The sequence below is a fragment of the Poecilia formosa genome, unplaced genomic scaffold (assembly GCF_000485575.1).
Source record: "Poecilia formosa unplaced genomic scaffold, Poecilia_formosa-5.1.2 Scaffold30, whole genome shotgun sequence".
Taxonomy (NCBI): domain Eukaryota; kingdom Metazoa; phylum Chordata; class Actinopteri; order Cyprinodontiformes; family Poeciliidae; genus Poecilia; species Poecilia formosa.
In genome coordinates, this window is record NW_006799969.1 from 2701641 (window position 1) to 2726713 (window position 25073).

The window sequence follows — 25073 nt, forward strand, 5'->3', positions numbered from 1 at the left end:
ATCCATCCATCCATCCATCCATCCATCCATCCATCCATCCATCCATCCATCTTTTCTCTCCGTAGAAGCTACATCTGGTTTAGCTGTGATACTTGAGATACCGCTGCCAACAACTAAAAGTTCTCCATCTCCTATTTACTTTTTTTAAACATAGAAAGTACTCCTACATCAGTTCTTCTGTTTCCTCTTGTGTATATGCTCACAGTTTTGTGATGGCAAGGGCTGCTTGCACTGAGCCAGGTTCTGCTGGAGGTTTCTTCTTTGTCAATGGGAAGTTGTTCCTCTCCACAGTCGCCACATGCATGCTCAGAATCTTTCATGTGAAAGTCTGCAATCTCCTTAGGTAAAAACTTTCCTGAACCTGAATAATGACCTAAAATCGAACAGGATCATAGATAAGTGGATTGAAATTAGTTTTTTAAAAGTGCAGCCTGAAACATCTGTTCTAAATCCACTCAATGCGCACCACACTCATAAAACAATCTTATTTACAAGAAAAATAATAAACTGTGAGTCATCTCTTTTCCATTCACAATCATGCACCGGTTTGTGTTGTTTCATTGCGTACAATCCCAATGAAATGCTTTGAAGTTTGTGGATGACGTGACCCAACGGGAAAAATCCCAATGAGGCATGAATGCTTTTGCAAGGCTCTGTATAATCAAATGCGCAGCACTTCTGGCTGAACCGCAAAACAATGGGAGTCTATATTTTGTTGGAGCAACCTTGAGCAGTTCGCTTGTTTGAACTTGTTCAGAAGGATATAAACCTGTTAGAACATGACGACTGACTCAAGGGAAAATAACCAATGAGAGAGAAATAGAGAAAGAGAGAGAGAAAGAGAGAGAGACCGTTGAAAGTCGGTGAGTGACATGCCCGACAGCAGAGCGGCCGCCCACTCTCTGACAGGCTGGGTGAATCTTAATTGTGTAATGTTCATTGACGAGTCAGCACAATGCTATTGAGACCGCGGAGGAGCACCGAGCCGAACCGAGCTGAGCGATGAAATGCTCCCACCTAGGAGGACGCAGATGGACAGCTTGGTTGAGCCGCTGGTCGCCCAGTACCTCGCCATGGGATGTCAGTCAAAGGAGAACCAAAACGAAAGCATAACGGCAGACGAAAAGGGGACAGACGATATGTAAGTTCAGTCTCTTATTTAGAAACCATTACAGAGAAGTTTCTGGAGGTCTTTTCTCCGACAACTGTCTGGATTTTAGGCTTTCTACCACAAAGCATAAAACATCTTTTGTTTTTTTCGTTATCGAAGCTTGGAAGAGCTGCTTAAGATGTCCCTAAAACAGAAGGGGAATGTTTTCCCAGCGTCTTTACGCACAGCTAAAGCCTCAGATCTGTGCGTCAGTCTGGATTGCTTGGTTATACCGGACTTGAAACTTATTCCATATTTACTGGTCATCTTAGATTTTGAACTAACTGGATGTCTGCTCTCATTTGGTACTGCCCAGATTTAAATGAAGGAAATTAGAACAACTTACGGGAGAATCTGAAGCAAACCATATTTGAAAAAATAACATCAGGTGTCCACTAAGGTCTTCGCATCGTTTGATACCTGGGTTTTGACATCACAAAGCAGTGCTAAAAGATAACAAAACAAAAGAAAATAATAAAATAAGAGCTATTTACATTTAGGCTCTAAAATACACACAAACGCAATTTAGGATAAGAAAAGCAGAAATCTGAGTTTGGTTTGAATTTCAACATAAAATCACCTGGTAGGAAGATATAAAAATGCTGCCAATTTTCTCAAATTCTGACACCCTCCATACCTCAACTTGTTAGCAGATAAAATGAAATCTTGTTCTCATCCAGACTTGTCTTAATTATACATAGACTGTTTATTAAATTTGTTCTTGACCAGCAGTGTTTTTGTGATAAAATTATGTGAAAAACACAAAAGAATGACAATCACATTTTAAATTTACACTCACCTATCTTGACCTCTGCCCCACAAGCCAACACATGTACTTATTCGTAACATTTTTATTGTTTGTAATTAATGTCCATTCACGCTATAGATAAGATGGCAAGATTCAACTTTAGGAAGTCCTCTTTACACTTGTTTTTCTTTTGTTTTTCTCTCCAAGGAGGGTGACTCCAGGATATACTCCCAACAGGTCTAGAGTTTCTCCTCCTCGCCGTCCTCACAGGTTCCACAAACCCGTCTCATCCCCGATCATTCCAAATAAATCAGTAATGTCTCTGGGACATCTCACCAAAGCAAGCTGGGAAGAACTCATCCAGGCTTGTCTGGAGTTGTTTGGTAAGTCCATGCTGATTATTACTGGTTTGTGTTCTAGAGTTTGATATCCCGCCTTAACGTAACAGACCGGATATGTTTTTGGTAGATTGTTGTGGAGGAACAATGGTTACAATTTTTTTTATTATTATTTTGGGCAGAAGCAGTCTTTCTTTTACACCTCATTTCTGAGCTTTAAGTTTAAAGCATTGCTTTATTTCTCCTACATTTGTTTTGCCGCCATTAATTTGATTTTGTTTGATGTTGAAAACTATACCATCAGAAGTAGGAATGTGGAAAATGGCCATGAATGAGTTTTCCATTTCTGATTTGCATTTACGTTCAATGGGCAGTGCCTGCTGCTCTCAAATGGGAGACCTGTTTAGCTGTTTGACGTAGGAACCTTCTGCATTTTTGCCTCCTTTTTCCCTAACCCACAATTTGAGATGATTTCCCCCATTTTTATTGGTTTTCAAGAAGCAATGCTGTGTTTATGGTCAATCAAACTGCACCCACATGAGGTGAACCAGTTTAGCTGTCATTTTCTAAGCCTTCAGCAAGGCAAGCCTTTAGCTACACCCAACTGGGAAGTTGAATGGGAGAATTGGGAGTGTTTGAAGGTTTTGTGATGAAGATTGATGACTTGAATGCCCAAAGCTGAAGCAATTGTTCTTTTTTTTTTGTTTGTTTGTTTGCTGCCTACTGACTGGGTTTGATTTGCTTTGTTAGATGATATTTGTTTGAATGTAGTTTCAGTAAAATCCAGTGGTTAGGCCTGTATTCAAGTCATTGTAGGGTGGTTTGATTGTGAAAAATGGTTGCATAGTTCTTTTTAGCCAAAATTACTAAAAGAAAATGACAAATGTTTGGAAAAATGGTGAGTCAAACATGAAACTTACGTTGATGTGAATTCTTGTTTAAACGTCTCTCAAAATACCTGACAAAAAATGTAATCTCTAATCCGTTTTTCAGTGCTGTCAGCCATCTTTACTTGGATTGCGTGACGTCAGAACAAGAGGTCACACCTTACACGGGGTTAGACTTCACCAGAAGTGGAATCAAACACTCACATGACAGAGATTATAATATTAGAGCACAATTGTGGAATATGTCAGAATACAATGCAAAGTAATAAGGTAAATATTTTTTGACAATTATATAATATTTTGTGATCGTTTGAATTTAACCATAAACTCGAACACCATCCAGAGTGCTTAGTTTAATGGCAAAGTAAAGAGTTTTGGTAAGTTTTTTTAAGAAATATTTTATTTGGTCAATAAATTTCTTATGAGTTCCTCTCTTGGTTTGACTCTGAAATGTCTGTGGAGAGACCTAAACATTAGTAGGGAGGCTTTCCAACCTCAAAGCTTTCACATTTAAATAAAAACTGATCAAGATTTCATTTTTCAAAATTGATACTAATATATTGTTTTCTTATCTTTTTTATAACATTTCAGGCTTTACTTTTTTCATTTTCTCATAATAGGAGTTTCTTTAGATTTCTAAGCCATACATTTACAAATATCCATTTTGAAAGAGAGAATGAAAGCTGGGATTTCAATTACTATTCAGTGACTGAAATCACAGAATTGGTGGTTAAGTACTGTTATAAACAATTTGGCTTGGTTAAAAGAATTTCAGAATGTTGTTATATAAACTAATATATTTCAATATTTATAGGATTAAAAGCTTAGTTTTTAACTTGCATTTTGTTTTTTGTTACATGTTAAATGTTCTTTTAGTACATTGTATCTCACTTTTAGACAATTTAATTTGGACTTCTATTTTAATCTCAAAAGAATAGTATCTAAGTGATGATGTTCATACAAGTAATGATAAAAATTGTGGCAGCATGTATGATATCCACAGATATTATGCAATATCCGTGGAGAGAGTTGTGACTATATTATAAAATTCCACCATCATAATGTTTTTTAAAATGACTCACAGAAGTGAGAAGGCTTTTGAGAAAAGGGGAAGAAGTTTTGTGCTCAGAGATTGGAGGTGTTGGAGAGGAAAGGGTCAGCTTGCTCCAGGCACCATTCATGCATTACGTCCATCACATGGTTGTAAAGAGGATTTACTGTACCCCCCCAAAAAAAGACACAGTGGTGATTGCGTAGACTGCCGTTGGATCAGTCAAAGATCGTTGTCTCAATCAAGTTGTCTGGAGTGCTCTCAGAGTTATGGTGATTGTGTCTCTGAAGAGACAGCTTTCAGATGGCCGTTGCCTGGTTACGCAAATGCAGCAAAAGCAGTGGAGATGTGCTACGATGGGCTGCACATTAAATGACATTTCATAACTGCATTTATCTGCAGAAAAAGAAGAAGTGGGCTGTAATAACAGCCGTCCTCTCTTATCAGGTTTATCAGGGAGAGAGAATTTATCAGTGAAGCTGTATGGAAAGACTTATAGATTAGTAACATGTTAGATCCTAACATGTTACATGTTTACGAAAAAAAAATGTTTATATCTCTACACAGGATATAATCTGTTTGTGCAGTATATTATGGTCGGGGTTTTCCTTAAATGGCTTTTCTTGATAAAATGGCAAACACATCGGTTGCTCTTGACTCACATCACATATGAACCCCCCCACAGTCCACAAGTCCTGCCACCTTTTTTTTTTCAAATGTGAGAGCACACGCAAGCACAGTTTAAAAGATTACCATTAGAAGAGCTTCAAGCTTGGCCAAACTGAAAGGTCAGCTCCCTGAACTGTAGCCCTCAGATGCCTACCAACCTTTGAAATGCAGGAACGCTGCGAGGTGTGGATCAATGGCTGGCATCATCACTCCCCTCAGACCCCCACAGCACCACGAGCTGAGCTGTTCGCTCACAAAATGCACGAGAGCCTGTTTCTTTAAAAGAGAAAATGTGAGATTGTCCTTGTGCTGTAGTTATCAGAAAAAGGAAATCTGTGAAAAGCAAGCTGGGAATTGTTTTCCATTCACAAGAAAGCTGTTAATGCTGGTATGTGATTCTCAATGTATAGCAAGCTTGAACAAAAACTTCAAGGCCTCTGGGTATTAACATGTAATTTAAAAATAAAGATGTAATTTAAAAATAAAGATGTACAACATGTCCTAATTTAGTTAAAACAGAAAAGTGACAAATATTCCTGATGTTGCAAATCAAAACATTATGATTCTAATAATGATATATTATTATATTATATATTGATAATCCTTATTTATTGTTTCTTTGATTTCAGTAAAAAAAAAAAAAAGGAAAAAACAGCAAACGTAGAATGAACATGTTACCAGTGAATTGACATGTTGGGTAAAAAAATTATGCCTTTTTGTCTATCCTTTTCTTTATAGAATAACAGTAGTATGTCAGGAGGATATTAGCTGCCTAATTAGTCAGGCTATCTGCTCAGGTAGCAGTCCTGCTGCTTACTTAAAGCTGTAGTTTTAAACAGTGTTTCCTTAATGAAACAGATGGGTGGCGCTTCTCTGGTTTCCATGATATGATTGTCTGTGGTTTTCAAGACTAGAAGAATTTATGATATGAATTTATAAACCGTTGGGTTTTTTTAATTGTTGGAAAAAATAACGCTTTGCTGGCTGGGTTTTACCCATCTGACTGGCAGTGCTCAGCAGCAGGGGGAAGGGCGATGCTGCATTACTCTCATTAGAATTAATCAAATTTTGGTCTGATACATATGTGTCAGCTGAGCTTATTAGAGAATTATTGGAGAGTGAGGTCATGAGAATAAAAGTCATCTATATTGGGTAAAATATGTATTATTTTTTATTGTAAGCAGGTTACTTAAACTCTGTCTACTCATGATTAGAAATTGACCAAGAAAATCCCAGAATATTCATATTTTCCCTTTGTCGACTGATCTGTGATTTAAATATCGAAATATCTGAATGGTTTTCCCTGTTTATTAAATGCATTAAAACTAAGAACTTCCACCATTATCGTTTGTAAATTAATCAATCAGTACCTTGTACATGTATGTAACTTTTTAGTGTATTTAAAGAAAATCTGATAAAGTTTAGGGGCCTATTCCTTTATGCATATATGGGGAAAATGTAATTCCTTTATTTTCTGTTGGAATCAAAATAATTCAACCTCTGACAGGAAATCTGCAGCACATTATTTTCCTTTTTGTATTTAGGGTCCTTTGAAAAAAAAAATAAAATAGAAATAAGTAGGCCGAGTTTTAATGGAAACCAGAAATTAGTATTAGCCAGGTAAAGTTTGATTGGTGTTTATTGTGCAATATTATTTCAGTAATTTTAAGGTAATTAATCTATACAAAGTATTAGTAATTATCAAAATAAAAAAGACAAGTGGTTGTGTTTTGTGCAAACACTAATACAAAACAATAGTTTATGTTTTTCATTCTTGCAACTGATAAGTGTTTTAAATATATTTCAGCTGATTATTTCTTCTTTGTATATACAATTATAATTTATTTTTCTCAATTTAAAATTCTCAGAGTTTGTCATCTTAATTGGAGGAAGATAATTTTAATTCAAATCTACCCCAGCAGCTTCTGAAGCAGTTTTGACTTAAAAAGTATTTAAAAAATTGCTTTTAATGTAATTGACAAAACTTATTCAGTACAAAAAAGGAATAAATAAACAGTACTTGCTTTACTTTTGGGTGCAATAAATTGCCACATTTTAGATATAAAAGTTTGAAAATGTATTTAAGGTGTTCACATCATCTTGTCTGATCACAGAATTTTTGTTCAGAGCACAAATATATCCTTTTTCCCACTTACTTGAACCAAAACAAAACAAAGGGATCATCCCATCTGATAGCCTCTTTCAAAACAAGGAAAAGTGCAAACACGCAGGTTTGGAGCGGCTGATGAATGTTTAAGATAACCTTAAAAGCGAGCCAGTCAGAGCGTGCGCTCCTTAGTGTTTATCACCAACCAGTATCACGTGGTTCCAACTTGCTGGGCGGCAGCTTTCCTAATGTTCCCATCACTAACAGACGGTCCAGAAAGGATTTCCTCCTGCAATTAACCCTGCACAGGGAGTGTTGGTGGTTGGAATGCTGTGAAGCAATTGTTTACCAGATAAAGTCATGACATCCTGTTGTAGATCCGACACTGCAGCTGATTTCTTTGTGAAGTGATAGCTATAGAAAAACAAGCTTCTAATAATTTTGTTTGGGCAGAAGAACCTGTCAGAAATGCAACCGTTTGAATACACTGAAGCTGTCCATCAGTTACATCATTTGAAACTGAGAAATCATTTAATTAATCTCTTTTACTTTCTCAATAACTCGATGGATGAGGTCATCATCCCCTCGCTTGGTTTAGACGGTAGCAGCCGCGTGTTACTAACAGAAACACAGCCGATGTAGGATATGGCGGGCTAGATTAGTCAGCTGCAGCAGGAGTGGTTAGTTGCTTACAGATAACAAAGATAAGAAAGCATGTTGCCATGGTGTCTGAGGTATTTTCAAGGTAATATGGTTTAAACGTGGCCCCCTCAGTTGTCTGATGGCCTTGATGGTCCCAAGGGAGCTGCAAAGCTTTTTATTCGAGCTTGTTCTCTAGATTTTTCCATTTCTACAGACTTCTGATTATAAAGTTGTAGAGAACAAGGGTGAAAAATTCCCACAGTATATAAATGATTTTCCCAGTAAACAGACTCTATGTGGTTAACCTCTAATTCCCTGTTTTAGCGGTTTGAAGATTTCCTGAAGATATGCTGTGTTCTGCAGTGTCTTAAGCAAGACACTGCAACGATTTTTTTTTTTATTTTTTTATTTTTATTTTTTTTATGAAATCGTGTCATGTTTTGTTCACATGCAGTCTAATGCTATGTTGTGGCTGGGAAAGAATCGCTTTGTCTATGCGCGTCTCAAGATGTCAGCTGTAGCTCACAGTCAAGATAAGGAAAGGTGGTCTGTTCACAAAGGGAGGAAGTTCTGCTCATGCAAGGAAAAAGGAAGTGAAAAAGGTAGTGAGACAGGCAAGCATCAGAGGTTCACACAATCAGAGGAAAAGGTAAACCTTCCGCTGCAGGGTCTGTGGATAGTATGACTAAAGCATGTGTATGAATTGTTGTTTTACCCAGTTCGAGTAACTGGGTGAAACAGTGTTTGCACTGGTGGAAAGAAATTTTCTTTTTCGCGGTAAATCTTTTTTCAACCTGTTGTCACACAAATTTATACAAAGCTATTTAACCTTCCAGTTAAAGGTTTTGACAAAGAAGCCTGTCAAAGTTTTTTTCCAGTTCCAAATACTTAATAATCAATCTAATTTTTGCCTATAACTTCTAGAATGATTATGTTGTTAAAACTGAGGTTGACGTTGAGTTTTGTGGTCAAATTATTTGCATGTCAATCTGATCTAAAAAGAACAACTTTCATGTAAGTCATTAGTTCTTGAGTCAAATAATGAAGTATACACAAAACATGTATAAAGTTCACAGCAATTATATCAATGCATTTTTTGCCGCAGACATGGCAAATGTTTAATTTAAGATTTATATACCAATGCAGATTTAGAAATACTGTAATTACCAGTAATGTTTTGTTTTGGTTTTATTTTTAAGGAATTATTAATCCTCCTTCTCCCACAGCAGAGAAACCCTACAATGTAATGCATTTTATTTTTCTATTTATTTATTTATTTTTTTTAGAAATAAACACTAGATACTGTGATGTCCATTTGTATTCATAGTTGGTTTTCTTCCGTACATAGTATTTTGCATGTATGTTAGAAAGTTAAATTTTGTCCTTCCGTGTCGAGCGCACATTCACACATCCACCGTTTAAACTTTTAAACTCAACTTCTTTTGGCTTTCTTTAAAAATTTTCTTTCCTATTGCCTCTTCCGTATAAAGAGCAGATTTGTGGAGTGCACGACTCGTGCTTCCCTATCAACTGATTCTCCCACTAAGCTGTGAATCTCTGCAGCTGCTCCACAGTTACCATGTTACCATGAGCTCAGTACTGCACAGCTCAGTTTAGCCTGACAGCTTTTGAGGATTTGCACCAACGTAATTCTCTTTCAAGTCTCTAATGATAGATTAAATAATGTTGTGTGACACATTTAAAACTTGTGATGCTGTTTTTTTTTTAATCTCCTCCACAACTTGACCCCTGACCAATATGCTGTGTTCCTTGAGCGTCATGATGGTGTTTGTTGACAAATGTTCTTTAACAAATGTCAGAGGTTGACACAAAGGTGCTGAATTTATTCTAGGGCTGGCTGATATAGCTAAACAATTTTTATCAGAATATAAGGATTTCATATTGGTAGGGTATCGATTATAATTATCGATTAGCCTTTTGTTTCAAATATCTGAAATACTGCCATACCGGTGTCATGATCTTACCTGTTTTACTGTTTTTCTGTTGCACTCATTTTCTCCTTTCACTACATGCCGTTGTTTATTATTTTTAAGCAATTATGAGGCATTGTGGCAAAACCTGAAACTGCTGCTGCACATGTTACTCAAGAGGTTGTTGCTAGGTAACCAAATAAGTGAGTGAGTTAGTTATGTCACCCATCTTGCGTAGCAGATCGTGAGAAGTTGAGCAGATAAAGCCTTTACTTTGCCTACCGCCCCCAGAATGCTGTGCAGTTCGGGATCAGAGTTTAGTGGAACTATTGACATATTATCTATCAATATTGATCACATGTTTATTGCGATATATATTGTTATTGGTTTATTTCCCTGTCCTAATTTATATTGAGATTAATTCTGACACATCCGGACTCTTAATTAGGTGACTTCTTAAAACACTTGGTTGCACTTGATTTTATTTAGGAGTCACACTGTGAAGGGTCTGAATACTGATGCATGCCACACTTTTCAGATATTTTTTTACTTGGGGAAAAAAAATGAAATCAAGTCTTTCTCCTTTCATCATTATGCATTACTTTGTGTGTATCACATAAAAAAAAACACTTTAATAGATTTGTAGTTTGTGGTTCTAATGAGCTAAAATGAGTGAATATTTTTACAGGGTTCTGTAATGATTAATGAACCGTGTGAGTTAGATATGTCACCTGTCGGAAAGGAACTAGTTTTTAACTGGAAGATCTAGTTCTGCAAAATGCAGCAGTGAGTGAAGTAAACCAGAAGATGATATGGTGTTATGGTAAAGGTGACTGAAAGTATATGATGGGAAGTAAACCAAGATTAAGCTAAGAAAATTAGAAGGTTTTAGCAGAAGATGACAAAATCCACAGTGTAAGAGATGAAAATGAAATGATGGTGCAGCATATCGTTATGATAATGTAAGCACTTCTTTTAAAGGGGAAATAACTTTTAGTTTAAAAAATATTTTTGACTATTACTTATAGACTGATGTGTTTTTTTTTTTTTTGAAAGGATTTAATTTCTATCCTAAATTGTTTCTGTTTTTCAAATGACAGTCAAAGGAAAATATATTTTTGACATCTGTAAGACAGCAATTTGTTCACACATGTGTGCTCTCTTCTCTCATTTGGCTTAAGAATAGGCATAACTTAGCAACATCTCAATTCTATGACGCTGGTTTGCTACATACTCCGTCACTGATAAAATGTCTTCTCCTCTCAGCTGATTGCACTTTTTTTCTTTTCTTTTCAGATGCAGATGGTTGCGTGAGGAAGACCAGCCACGTGCTGAACATCACCCTGACCATGCATCGTCTCCTCATGTCCTCCAGCGACCTGCTGGACAGACTCATCAATCTATATCCTTTAGCAGTCCACCAGCAGCATGCACACTGCGCCTTTGTCTCTTGATTCAAACAACCCTTGTTATGAGCAGAAAAGTGAACATACGACCGGTTCACTGGACCCGCTGAGGGCTCGGTTGTCAACAGCAACGCACAGTCAAGCTCATTCCTGGCTCAGATTTTTCAGCTGTCAGTGTAAAGCTTGATGGGCAAGTGGCCTGCTTTCTCCCTCTGTACTCCATTTTGCATTCATTTCTTCTCTCAGAGCAACTTTGCTTCACTAAGGCTTGCACCTCATCCATTCAGTAACAGGGAGGATACTACCTGACTGTTGTTGGTCTCCTTTAATATGTTTGATTAGACTCTTTTCATTTGCACCCATTCACACCCCGAAGACGATTTTTTTTCTGTCTTTTCATGGTAGTGGAGTGCCTATAATTTTAGCTTCTCTTCAAAGAAGAGACAATGGTGTCACAAACCCCTGAACAGTACCTTACTTGGGTTTCAGGTGTTAATTACCTCTGCCTCTGATCTACCATATTTAGACACAGACCCTGCTGCTTAAAAAGGCCACTGATCACAGAAACCCTCCATCAGTTCACACGCACATGTTTTTTTTTTTTTTAAAACCCTCTCATTCTGGGATAAAGACCAAAAAAGATACAAATGATCAATTCAGGATCAAGAAAGAGCCACGGGGGGTCATTGACTGTCCCAATCGCTGCCTAACCGTGCGAGTGTCTTCCGTTCCAATGATGTAGTTAGCCTTTACGTGTTTCTCAATGGGATTTCAATAAAGAGCCAGTGACTTACAAAAAGTACTCGCACACCATATTTTTCATTCATCTCTTAATATGCCACAGCTGCATTGTTTTTAATGTGGTTTGCAAGTAAAAAAATATGTAAAATGTGGCATGAAGCCTCCTTTATTTTAATGCTGTTAAATAAAAATATACCTTTTAATGTTATGTGATGGTGTCAGAGGTTTTTTAGAGAATATTAATAGACAAAACACAACTTAGAGACCAAGAGCCACTGCACAGATTGCAGGGGAAGAGTTGTGGAAAACAATATTCAAAGCAGGGTTAGGTTATAAAACAGCTTCTCTAGCTTTGGATATCTGAAAATGAAAAGAGTATGGCACAGCTGTAAACCTGACTATCCGTGACTAAACTGATAAGACAAGGCAAGGAGAGCCTTCGGGTGGAGATTCAGCTTCCAACAAGAATAATTGAGATTGATTGGTAATTATTAAAGCATATTCAAGCATTAGAATGGCCTAGTCAAAGTCATTAACTTGAATATTGATGTTGACAGTTGCTCTCTATTCATTCTAACTGCGCTTGAGTGATTCACCAAAGAATTCAGTTGACAAGACTTAACCCTGGGGACCTGCAGCTGCAATTACAGTAAAAGGTGGCTCTATAAACATTTTGACTCAAGGAAGCTAAATACGAAAGCACTCTATACTTTTTAATTTTTATTAGTTTAAAAATTAGGAATCCATTTATTATTTAACTTTTAATGCAGAAATGTGCCCTACTTTGAGTTAGTCTACCACATAAAATCCCCTGTAAAACAAGCTGACGCTCTTGCAGCGTTCTGCAGCAGAGTGTGAGCAAGTTCACAAGCAGTGAATACTTTTGCAAAGCTCATTGGTGTGAGAATGGAATGGTGGCTGTTTCCTGTAAATAAATCAATGGCGTATTGTTTGGGTAAGCGACATGTGCAACGTGAAGGTTATCCAGAGCACAGAGACGATAATTACACTGTGGGCAGACATTGCTGGTTTAAATATCTCCGGTGTCCTGACACCAAACAATGGCTTTCAGTGATTATGCATTGCTTTAGACATGGGTTGTGTATTTTCTTTGTGCAGTTTGCTGTTCACGTTCCCTTGCATGCCAGAATGATTCATTTGGTGATGCTCATTGGAGTTACAGATGCCTCCTCCCACATGACCAAATGTCACATGTGTTTGCCTTTTGGTTCACTGGGCTAAGTTTGTATTAATGAGTTTGATCCCCTGCAGGTAAATCATCCGTGTGCTCAGTATTTACTCAAAACATACCTGTCATGCTGGGGCATCTGTATATTCCATTTAAAAACAAGCAAAATTAAATTGTCAGCTCCTTATCTGCTGCTTACTTTTAAAACAGCTCTGGACAATGATCAGCCAGCAGAATGCCAGAGGATATGCTACCTCATCAGGTCAGTGTAGCACGTGCCCTCTAGGTTCAGATTAAAAATTAACTCTTGTTTTCCATCAGTTACATTGTTGCCATTTCTAACTTGCAGACATTGGATTCAGGAATTCTGGATGATGTTCCGCTTGCCCCACAGCTTGTCCGACAGCCTGGACGACTTTCGTGATCTGCTCAGAGAACACGGACAGGAGCATCTTTGCTCTCTCCTAGAGACCAAATGGATGTAAGTGTTAATTTCTTACCAGCTGGCCAACTGCGACATGAAGCCTACACGACTCCCAGTCAGTTTGCTGCAGTCATGAAATCAGTCACGATCCAGAGCAAGGAACAGAAAGCAGTTTCACCTTGTGGTTGCTGCAAAATTCCAGCAGCGTGTGACTGCATCCTGACTAGTACATTTCTAGCCCGATTACTTTAGAGCAACCATGACTAGTTGATGTTAACTATGACATGAATTATAATTATGTCTTAAATAAAAATATTAAAAAATAGCAGCTTTTCTCCACAGAGCTCTCTTTTGTGGTGCTGTTTTAGGATCAAGAGTCTGTTAGTTTTAAGTGTGCTGCTATGTGTGCTGGACAATGATGACGTCATCATTTGGTCTTCAATTTAATTTAATTTTCCACATTTAAGGATAAACTGACCCTCTTGTAATGAAATTCCAATGCTCTGTGATTCCAGAAAGTTGTCGGATAATTATTAGCCAGATTAATTAGGAAGTAGGTTATACTGTCATTTTCACTATTAGTTTCAGACAACTGTCATGACAAAATGACTGAAGTTTCTCCGTGGGTGTGGCACAATTTTAAGCAGTGTTAACTAAAGGTTTAAAACAAAACAGCTTCTTTTTCCTTTAAAGTTACTCCACAATGAGGCCTACTTCTGTTTGTCTCCTTTGCATTCTCCTCATATTTGACATCCACAAAACGGTTAATGTTCATTTAATGTCATAAAAGGAATTTGCTACATTTTTTGTGGCATGCAGTGAGATTAAGAATATGGCCGTCAAGAAAATAAGTCAAATCAAAGTTGCTTGTTATTTGGAGAGATTTTAGTCATTTTGATTTACTAATTATGTGAAAAATGTGTCAAATGTCTCGGTTTAAAAACTTCTAGCAGTAGGTCTGGCCTAGATTGAACTGTGTACTTTTAATTAAATCAGCAGCAGTTTTCACACTTTTAAAGCTACCACCTCTGTTTCACTCTTACTGATGTGGATATGTTGTGTTGGTGTTTTAGAAATGAACGAGAACGGTCGTGGAAAGCCAGCCAGAAGATTCAAGCTAACTATAGTAAAAAGAGGAAAGTTTCTCTTCTTTTCGATCACCTGGAACCCAGTGAGTTGGCTGATCACCTCACTTTCCTGGAGTTTAAATCCTTCTGTAGAATATCAGTGAGTATGTGCACTCATCTGAGCTTAAAATATCCCTCTGGCTATATATGCTTCACACTTTAGCGTGATTGAAAATACTCTTTTGCAAACCCTAAATAATTCCCCCCGTGGGAAATCCCTTAAAGTTTCCATACAGCAACTGATGGTCCTCTCTCTGCTCTCTCTCTGTCAGTTTGTAGACTATATAAATTACATTCGAAGCTGCTGCATGAAGGACATCCCTGTGCTGGAGCGTTCCATCGCCCTGTGCAATGGGATTTCCCAGTGGGTTCAGCTGATGGTGCTGAGTCGGCCAACAGCTCAGCTGAGAGCTGAGGTTTTCACCAAGTTTATCCACGTTGCAAAGGTAGTGGTTAACTCAACCCCCACTGCTACATTTATAGTACCAGAACTCGAGACACTTCCTCTTTGCATCATCCTGTCTGCTATTGTTAACATGAATGACATGAATGATTTCATTAAAAAGTCAGCGCAGTTGCTACAGGTAGATTAAGAATAGCTTTTGAACTTTGCTATGTGACATCCACACCTCAGGTAGGAATATTGGCAAGATGGTGGACAAATGTGGCCCTTATGGAAAAGTGGCAAGATATTTGAATTGTTGCAAGAAAGCGTATCTGCCATATCAAGATCACAAATGTGGCAGAATGTATAGATAAAGCTACCCTTTAACAAACTTTTAAAACATTGATAAACAGTTGTCTTTGCATTTGGTGAATACTCCTTAAAATTAAATATTGAACTTTATTTGACTTGGCTTTTTTTTTTTGACTGACGAAATTTTATTTACTTAAAGAGACACATAGATAGTTATAGCGGGCCAGATTTGGGCCTTAACCTTGACAGGTGGTCTATACCATGAAACACGGTGGTGGCAGCATCATGCTGTGGGGTGGCTTTTCATCAGCATGAACTGGTTAATGAAAAGTGGATGGAGCTACACATTTATCATTTTGAAAATGATGTGTAATTTCCATGCCGTTTTCACAGTGGGTGCACATCATGTTGTGCTGGTCTGTCGCATACTGTGATTAAATACAGGGAGGCATGTGGTTATGATGAGGCAAAATGTTGAAAGGTTCACGGGTTTGAAAGGCACTGTATTCTGCAAATTCTTCATAATAACATCAGTCTAGCATATTTTGTGATATTGTTTATATTAATGAGCTAAACGTTTAACAAATAGAAAAAAAATATTAAGTAACTGAAGTAATCAAACGAAACTAACACGGCAAGGAGTTTGGTGTCCTGAAAAATTGAAAACCGACTTGTGATTACTGTCGCTGACCAGACCGAGCTTGTTAAAAGCTTTCCAAAGGGAAGCTGCCTGCAGCCTGCTGAGAAGTGATACACTAGCATCAGGGAGCCGTTAGGCAGCCTTGTACTCTGGTGGACCTCTCACGCTGTCAGTAATGCACCAGACTGCTGCTGCTCATTGCTGTCAACCTCGAAACCCATGGGTGTGGAAACGAATTTCACACCATAATGCTTCAGTGACAGCACAAATTAGAAAACTGAAAAGAGGGAGAAAAAGGGCTTCCAAAGAAGAGAGAGATATCGGTGTGCAGCAAGAAAAAGACAACAATATAAGTGGCTTATGTAACATCAGTGTTGAGAGTTATATAACAGGGCTACCTGGAACAAATTTAATTGTGCGTGTTTTTTATCCGCCGATGTGAATTCACTGATACGTGTGTTTTGTGTGTGTGTGTGTGTGTGTGTGTGTGTTTTTCCCCTAGTGTCTACATCTTATGCACAACTACAACACACTAATGGCAGTGGTGGGAGGGCTTTGTCACAGCTCGATATCAAGACTGAAAGACACCACATCACATGTACCCAATGAGGTAACCAAGGTAATGCTTAAAGAAGGCGCATAAAGTAAAACTGCCGCAGATCAAATGTTTTCCCATGAACCTAAACTGTGTAAAACAGCTCTCACTTGTAATTTAATAACTATGCAAATCGCCGGTCTTTAGGCTGAATTTATGTGACATTGCGCAATGAGGTTGAATTTCTTCTTGCATGGACTTACTACCGCATCACACAGCTGCTAATCTGTTTTGCAAGTTTTCCAGGTTGTAGTTCACAACAGGGGCATTCATTCCCATGACTGAAAAATAAAAATATGCAAAAAAAAAAGAGCTAAAGACAGCACGAGGAAGCTGCAGACGGTGTCCACCCAAGAAAAAAAACCCCCAAAAAAAACAATAATAGCAATGTCTGCAGCTTAAATTTTAGTTGTTAATCAATCAAGTATTTCTACAATGATTTGACTGGTGAGGAAGACAAAAATGAGGAGAAATGCACGAGATCAGTTATTTAGAGATGTAAAATATGGGCACACCAACAAGAAATTTAAAGACACGTTTTAGCAAAGACAGTTTGACGGTTATTCACCACAATAGCAAATGGCCACATGTAACAAAAAACTGGTATTTAAAAAAATGGCAGCATTTAGTGACTGCTGCCTGTTTCTGCTCTAAGCAGTATGACTACTCCAGTGAGCACAGGCATGAGTCAGCATGTTTTTCCACATTTAACATCTAAGGGTTTGACTACAATAATGTAGCTTAATCTCAAGGTATAAAGTTAAAGTTCCTCTTTTTAAGAGAGGTGTGGCTGCAAAAACGTTTTTAACATCAAAAACTGGTTTTGAAATTGTCTGCTTTGAAAAACAGTCAAAAGTCTAAATAATTGTTGTTTTATATTTCTTGTATTTATAGAGTTCATGACTGAAACATGGTATTTGCTATATAAATTGCCAAAGAGGAACAACAGCAGCCTAACCACAACATTTTGTTAAAAATACCACAGAAATTAAACATAAAAAACATTTTGTTATTTTACAACAATAATAATTGCCAGTGTGAGTCATGACTGACTATAAAATCCTTAAATGTTGCTGCATGAAAAGATTACTGCATACAATTAACTAATTTTCTTTTATAAAGGACGATCAAGAAATCAACCCTTGCCAAAAGAAATAAGAAAGGAGCCACAGAGTGAATTTTCTGGGACAACCGAAGAATTTGACCAACACTTAGCAAAACATATTAGCAATCCTCCCATACTTTGAAAGATGTCATTTCTTCCAGACAATGAGAAGCTAGAGCTCTAAATAGGAACGTTCCATGAAATGCATTTTAACATCAGATTAAATCCACACCATAACCTCAAAAATTGACCATGACGTGGAGCTTGCCGGGTCTTATAAAGTTCTTCTGTGCTGTAAAACTAAGGTTCACTCTCCGTTACGTGCTGTGGAGCATGAAAGTCTGCTTACTGTTTGAGGAAGCTCAAATCTTCTGTGGTGAGAAATTGGTGGTTGCTATCATGGTGCATATCTGGGTCCTGTGTGTGACGTGAAGTAGCCCGATCGCAGAAATGGCTCTGCTCTGTCAAATGTTAAATAAACACACTAAGTATATTACCTGCTGTGGTAAAATAATATCCACCATGCTCAGGTTATTTTCTGCACAGAGATTGGTATCCCACCTGCTCCCCATTAAATAGGGCTCCAAGATGGAGAGGAGGGCCCACACCCCCAAATTGCACATACGCATGTATGTGCAATTTGGGGAATCAATGAAAACTGATTCTGCTTGTCTGTAGGGAACCTCATGAAGCACCGATCTAAAAACAAAACTAACCAGAAACAGAATCTAAGATCTGGGAGCTTTTAGAAGCTGATTTTACACGTTCTCTTCATTAAAACGGCTGATATTTAAGTGGATATGACAGAACTTAAGCTGTACAGATATATAAACAATCTATCCCTGAAAGACTAGGGATAGTAAAGATATTTTTTATTATTCTGCTGTTCAAAAATGCAAAGAGAAGTCTTGGAATAATGGGACCAAGAAAGACACAAGAGCAAATACTGTGTGAGCCTATCAGGGAGGCTCGGTTTCATCTTTCCTGACACATTCATGAAAATACTGGTGATGTTTCCTCCAAGCTGATGATGGATGGAAAGAAACTTCCCACATATGGGAAATAGGTTTTGGCGCCTGTGCGTACAGGTTGAGGAAACATTCTAGTGAAGTGACGACAGCCATCATGGTAGCATTATGGTAAATCTGGAAAAGCTGCATAAAAACCTATTTGGAGAGAACAAAGCACTGAAAGGAGGTTTTCTGAATATGCTGTGATTCAATGATGTTTGAACAGACAGGGAGATCCTGAAAATCATTGGGATGTCTTAATCTGGAGTGAATGGGGCCTGAGATACCAAATTCAGACAAAAACATGAAAAAAAAATGGCTATGTACATCTGCCTATGCTGTCTTTACATGGGGCTGGTACTAACCACCAGCAGTCATTGCGCAAAATCAAAAGTACAGACAGTAAAAGTACAGAATATAAATAATTACTAAAACCCTTTTAGTGTCCATCATATTGTTCTTTCTTAACATTTAAGGTTCAAATATACTGTAGTGTATTTTACATCTGAATCTATTCCCCAGGTACTAAACGAGATGACGGACCTGCTGTCCTCCTGCAGAAACTATGACAACTACAGACAAGCTTATAACAAAGTGACAGGTTTTAAAATTCCCATCCTCGGTGTCCATCTCAAAGACCTTATTTCAGTCAACGAAGCCATGCCAGACTATGTGGATGACAACAAGGTGAATGTCCAGAAGCTCCAGGCGCTCTACAACCACATTAACGAGCTCATTCAGCTGCAGCAGATCCCGTCCCAACTGGACGCAAATAAGGACCTCGTTCATCTGTTGACGGTAACAAACCTCTCAGCAAAACTTTGAATATTAAGACTGTGTGAAATATTGCGCAGCGTGATGTGATTCACTAAGTTGTAGACACATACATAAATGAAAATGAGCCTGTTACAGCATGCAGTTTGTTATGTGTGGGTGTGATGAGAGCCCATGATCTATGAGTGTGTGGGTATCGAGCTGAATGTGAATGAGACCGAGTTCAGATTGCTGTATTGTTGTGATATCTCTGCGTTTTATTCGCACTCAAAGGACAGAATGCCCATGAGACATAACGATTGTCCTGTGAAACTGAATTTCCCCTTAACACAGCATTTAATTCAAGGAGAAATCCTGGCATAGGGGCACATTCTTTTCTGTTTACCTCTCATGCGCTCATGTTGTTCTCTCACACAGTTGTCCTTGGACCTCTACTATACTGAGGATGAGATTTATGAGCTGTCTTACGCACGGGAACCAAAGAACTGTAAAGCACCGGTGAGTGACACCTCATGCTAATCTCAGGTGCATCACTTAGAAATACGGTCAAACCTACAGGAACTTACTGGTGATGTCTTAAAAGCTCTTTGCACTCTCTTTGGAGGTGTGTGCGACACAGTCATCAGATTTTCTGCTGGATTTAGATCTGCGATCTGAGAACTAAAATGTTTATGGAAGGAACTTGATTTAGTTAATCATAAACCATTTTCTGTGCTAGCTTTCTCCACATTTTTAAAGCTTCCTTCATATCTTCGAACTAATTTACAAATACTCCAATAAACGTAAAAGAATATTAGCCAGTTTCATTTCTTCATCCTGTCCTTTGGGAACTTTAATCCAGGAAAGGAGATTGCTAGTCTAAGTAGGATCTCTTGGTCATAGTTTGAATATTGTTTATTTAAAAAAATTGCATTTCCAAGGAATTTACTTTGAAAACACTGAAGACAACAGGTTGGCCTGAAAATCAATAATCTTATGTTGGGGGGTGGGGGGGGTATAACTCTGTAGAGCACTAGTATCTTAGTTTAGCCTGACAACCAAAAGTTACTTTGCCACACAAAAGATCGTTAACCTGTCAGTTTGGATATATTTTGTTTTTGTCCAAGGCACATAGTATCGCTCTGGTTCATAAAAAATATAAAGGTTTTTGGTTGGTAAAGGACACATTAGTTTGCACAGTCATTGTGTTTGTTTAGCTGTTCTCTGCTGAGACACCCAGGAGCTAATACTAAAATGTATAATTGTTGCTCGATGTCAGCATAATATATGTGTCAAATATTGTTCAATTAAATTTTTTTAACAATATACATAAACCTTTTTTTTTTTTTTTTTTTTTATAGCCAGCAACCCCCTCCAAGCCTCCAGTTTATGTGGACTGGGCTTCGGGAGTGGCTCCTAAACCCGATCCTAGAACCATCAGCAAACATGTGCAGAGGATGGTAGATGTAAGTGCTTCTTTTTTTAAACTGCACATCCGCATGCGTTCATTTCAGCAGTGTACTGCTGCAGCTAAAGCACGCTGACATCATTATAACAACCGTGCTTTCTTCTCGTCTTCTACAGTCTGTGTTTAAGAACTACGATCTAGACCAGAACGGATTTATTTCTCATGACGACTTTGAGAAAATTGCTGCAAGCTTTCCTTTCTCCTTCTGTGTCATGGACAAAGAGAAGTGGGTATTTGACAGGTTGCACCCTGTTTTTTTTGGTTCATTTCTCCTTCAGAGAGGAGAGGAAGCAAAAGTGGTATTTGTTGATGAACATAGCAACAGGAAGCGTAAAATAGATGCAGAAGGAACCAATAAACCACCTTATAAATAGTCACATGAAAACCCAAGCAGCTCATGTTCCTACTTTTAATAACATATTAGATGAAGTAGATGAGTTGGTGTAGATATGAATAGAATGTGCATATAAAAGGAATTATGTGGAAAATAAATTTAAAAGATGTTTACTTTTAAACACTGTATCATTCGTGGATTTGTCTTTTTTTTTTTTTTTTTTTGGTTTTAAAGGAAAGGTCTTGTAAGCAGAGAGGAGATCACGGCTTATTTCATGCGAGCCAGTGTTATCTGCTCCAAACTGGGCCTGGGTTTTGTTCACAACTTTCAGGAAACGACTTACATGAAACCCACTTTTTGTGACAACTGCTCAGGGTTTGTAAGTAAACTTTACAAAAAAAAAAAAACAATTTGTTTTTAATAGCATGACTAAACTTGGTGATTTTCTCTGTTTTGTTGCATCCATTTATATGTTTTCTTTCTTGCATATTTTCAGTTATGGGGTGTCATCAAACAAGGATATAGATGCAGGGGTAAGTTTTATCTCTGTCTTGTTTCACTCCACCGTGTCTATCTTTGGCTAACTGTCGTGTTTAGAAACACAGAGAGGTGCATGCATTTTTGTAGTGGGGAGCAGGTGAGGTGAGCTGTGGTTTTTTTGAGTTGCATTTTGCGAACTGAACCCTGCAGCACAGGAACAAAGTACAAAAAAAAAAAAAGAAAAAAGAAACACTCTTGTACTCTGAACAACAGATTTCCCCCTCCCCCGTCCCGCAGAAGATCTGAAAGAAGTATTTGTTTGCTCGGCTGTAGGCTTGCACCGGTCTGAGAGTTGCATTTGCAGAAGAGATAGTGTTCATTGAGAAGTGGGATGTCAGTTCGTTGATGTGAGGTGAACTTCCTGCTCTGACATGTGCATTGTTTTGGTTTGCTCAGACTGCGGCATGAATTGCCACAAGCTGTGCAAGGATCAGGTGGCGTTCGAGTGCAAGAAGAACACCCGATCGACCAACGCCGTTGACAGTCCAACACCAAGCTCCACTCCGATTGCATCAAGCACCTCAGAGGGTGGGTTTTTGCTGATTGCGTTCCCAGCAGAGGCAGTCTAATTTTCATACACGTTTTTACTTTCACTACTAACTGTGGAAGAAAACCTCTGCTACGTGTGCCATCTGGTGGCGAAGACTTTTCAGCTTATCTCCTGATCTCAAAAACGCAAACTATTTCCTGAAATCACTGTCGGCCAGACTCCACATGAAGCTAAAAGTCACAATTTACATTTCTGAGTTAAGTTCCCCGCAACTGAAACAAAACAACTGTTGAGTTCAAGGTCTGCTGTGAAGGTAATTTCCCTCCAGCTGTCATTGGGAACTGGTTCACTTACAGTAATTTTTAAAGCTGCCCACCTTCTGCAAGAAAGCTACTATTTTCAGAACAGATTAACTTTCAGTTTTACTTAATATGAACTTACTTGCCAAGAGATAACTTTAAAATGTGTGGGCTTGTATCTGATGCCACAAATGTGGCAAAACGAACAGTCCGTAATTGTGACGTACAGAGCTTAGTCATTTTGTTTTGTGGTGTTTGATGTCCTTTAAGATATGAAAGCGATATAGCACCACAAAACAAAAAAGAAAAGAACAATGTTGCACTTTCTATTTGTCTATTTGAAGAAATTAATAATAAGGTGGCTCTCCTTAGGTTCAGAAGAGTGTCCGTTCCCTTACCCGTCAGATGGGAGGAGGGACTGGAGCCCAGAATCTCCAATCACCCCCAACTGGAGGCCTGCAAGAGTCCACAGCTACACCCAGACAGAGGGACCTCAGTTGTCCTCGATGACGCCTGAAGCCAGCCGCCTTCAGTCATCTCTCCTAATCCCCGTCCCGCCCATCCTCCCCTCCTGCCCCAGCCCCGTGCCGTTGAGAAAACAACGATACTGTGCCAAGTGGGAGAACAGAGCCTCTGTCTTGCAAAAACCCAAAGAGCCAGTGGAGGAGAGCAAATGCACTTATGAATCTCTGGAATATGTGAGTATGAAATTTCTGCCTTGCCGACTTTTAATCCAGGACATTTATAGTATATAGCTAAAACCCAATCTTTACCGTTTTATTTTTCCTTTCAGGAAAACCTGAGACTCCAACAAGACAATGAGGCACTACGTGAGAAACTCAGGGAGACAAAGTTGGAAGTGGAGAAGCTAAAGTCATATCTGAAGAAACATGCTCTTCATCCTGTGGAGGAAGACTCCTCCTCTTAGATATAAGCCTCTGAAGAGAGAGACTGGTGCCAACGCCCTATGGTGGAAGATGTTAATTTTAATTTATTGATCATGGACAGTGAGCGTGTTTTACAAGAAAGGTGCATCTCAATAAATTGCAATATCATTGAAAAGTTTATTCAAATCATCTAAGTAGCAGGGAAACTGATTAATTATACACATAATTTCCAAGTATTTCCTATTAATTTGGGGAATTGTGGCAATAAAACCCCCAAAATTCAATGTCTGTCAATAAAGTTTTATATATATATATATATATATATATATATATATATATATATATATATATATATATATATATATATATAAAAACAGGAATGTTATGGAATGACTTAAGCAGTCATGTGTATGACTGCCATCATTTACCTAACAGACACTCATTGAGACATTTAAGGTAATTCACTAAATGTAATTTCTAGTGAATCCACAAACAACAGGAAATAAAGGAAGCAAAGGACTGCAACACAAAGGCCGTTTCAAAGCTTTGGAGAGTTTTGTGAGATGCTGTGCCGCCACACACAGACACATATCACTTTGTATTTTATTATTCTGTGCAATATAGCTTCAGTTTTTTAACTGATTATGTATTTCATTTTGTTGAGATGCACCTCTATGCTGAGAGTCGGGTGACTTGGTATAATGTGATGAAAAATGAAATTAAGTTTTAGTGCTGATTGTGTTTGGGTTATCTAAGACTACATTGCAGGATGAAGCAACAGTTTGTGAATGATTTTCGGTGGCATGCATCAGAATTAAGCTACATTATGAAAACAGTTTAAACAGTTATTACCAGGCATGGGCCAGTTTGAGATTCTGAAATGTTAATGCTGAGTAAAAATGTATTAGGGGAAAAATACTGAACTGAACTGTGAAATAGGATAGGGAAAAAAAATCTGAATTTTTTCCTTCATTTTAAACAACAGTACAACAGTCACTTACTATTGCCAAGATATTGAAATATATCGATTACAGCGTTTGAGAAAGACCCTAAAGATATGTTAAAAATCGCTCTCCATTTTGGATCCTTAAACATCTGAAATATGTCCATCTATTTAAATTGCATTTAAATAGATTTTAAATGTTTGTCATTGTTGTAACTCTGGTTCAGGAATTTCTGTGTTATTAACTATGACAAAACAACATGCCTAGAGGTCGCCTCTCTGTGTCAGCCTTCAAAATCTGCTCCTGAACTTACTTATTGCATCTTGTTTAGATATGTGTGTTACATAATCAGCTATTATTTCTTTCGCCATGGGATAGTGCAGAGCTTTGGCATGAAAACATAAATTATATTTGCAAAACATGTGTTCATAACACATGAAAGCCCTGAGGTTGCATGGCAGAATTGTCAAATACTAACTTATTGACAAAGTTAGATTTAACTACCTGCGTTTCTGTAAAACAAATATGTATTAGTTCTTAAACAAGTAAATTATTAAGTTAGCTTTCTTGTTATTTTTCATAATTGTTTGGGATATTTCCAAACTGCAGAATTTGTCTTTCCGCTAAGCAAGGAAAGACTGGAGTAGCCCTCTTTCAGCCAACTGACCAGCAGTGCTCGGCAAGTGAGGGGAGGGAAGTGCAGAGCTACTTTATGTTCCAAACAAACTAGAAAATCTTCTAATCAAGAAAGGGATTTTGAACAGAAGGAATGACTGGACAGAAAAATGCATTGGTTTCAAAACCTGGTAACAGTAACCGGCCCATGCCTAGTTAGGACAGGTGAGCTCTTTTCTCACAGGAGCGAGTATTTCTCACATCTGGTGAAATGTTTAATTTTTTT

The 25073-nt window shown here is 38.0% G+C and overlaps 1 protein-coding gene across 1 annotated transcript; it reads left to right on the plus strand.

Moving 5' to 3' along the window:
- Positions 1-697: 697 nt before the first annotated feature.
- On the plus strand, positions 698-23485 carry LOC103136143 (RAS guanyl-releasing protein 1). Its single transcript, XM_007549257.2, has 17 exons — positions 698-1141; positions 2106-2281; positions 10820-10925; positions 13059-13121; positions 13209-13340; positions 14357-14510; positions 14683-14856; positions 16250-16366; positions 18980-19255; positions 19649-19729; positions 20572-20676; positions 20795-20904; positions 21247-21391; positions 21509-21545; positions 21949-22080; positions 22714-23039; positions 23135-23485. The coding sequence occupies exons 1-17, from the start codon at positions 1008-1010 to the stop codon at positions 23267-23269; spliced, it is 2403 nt and encodes an 800-aa protein (XP_007549319.1). The 5' UTR covers positions 698-1007; the 3' UTR covers positions 23270-23485.
- Positions 23486-25073: the final 1588 nt, after the last annotated feature.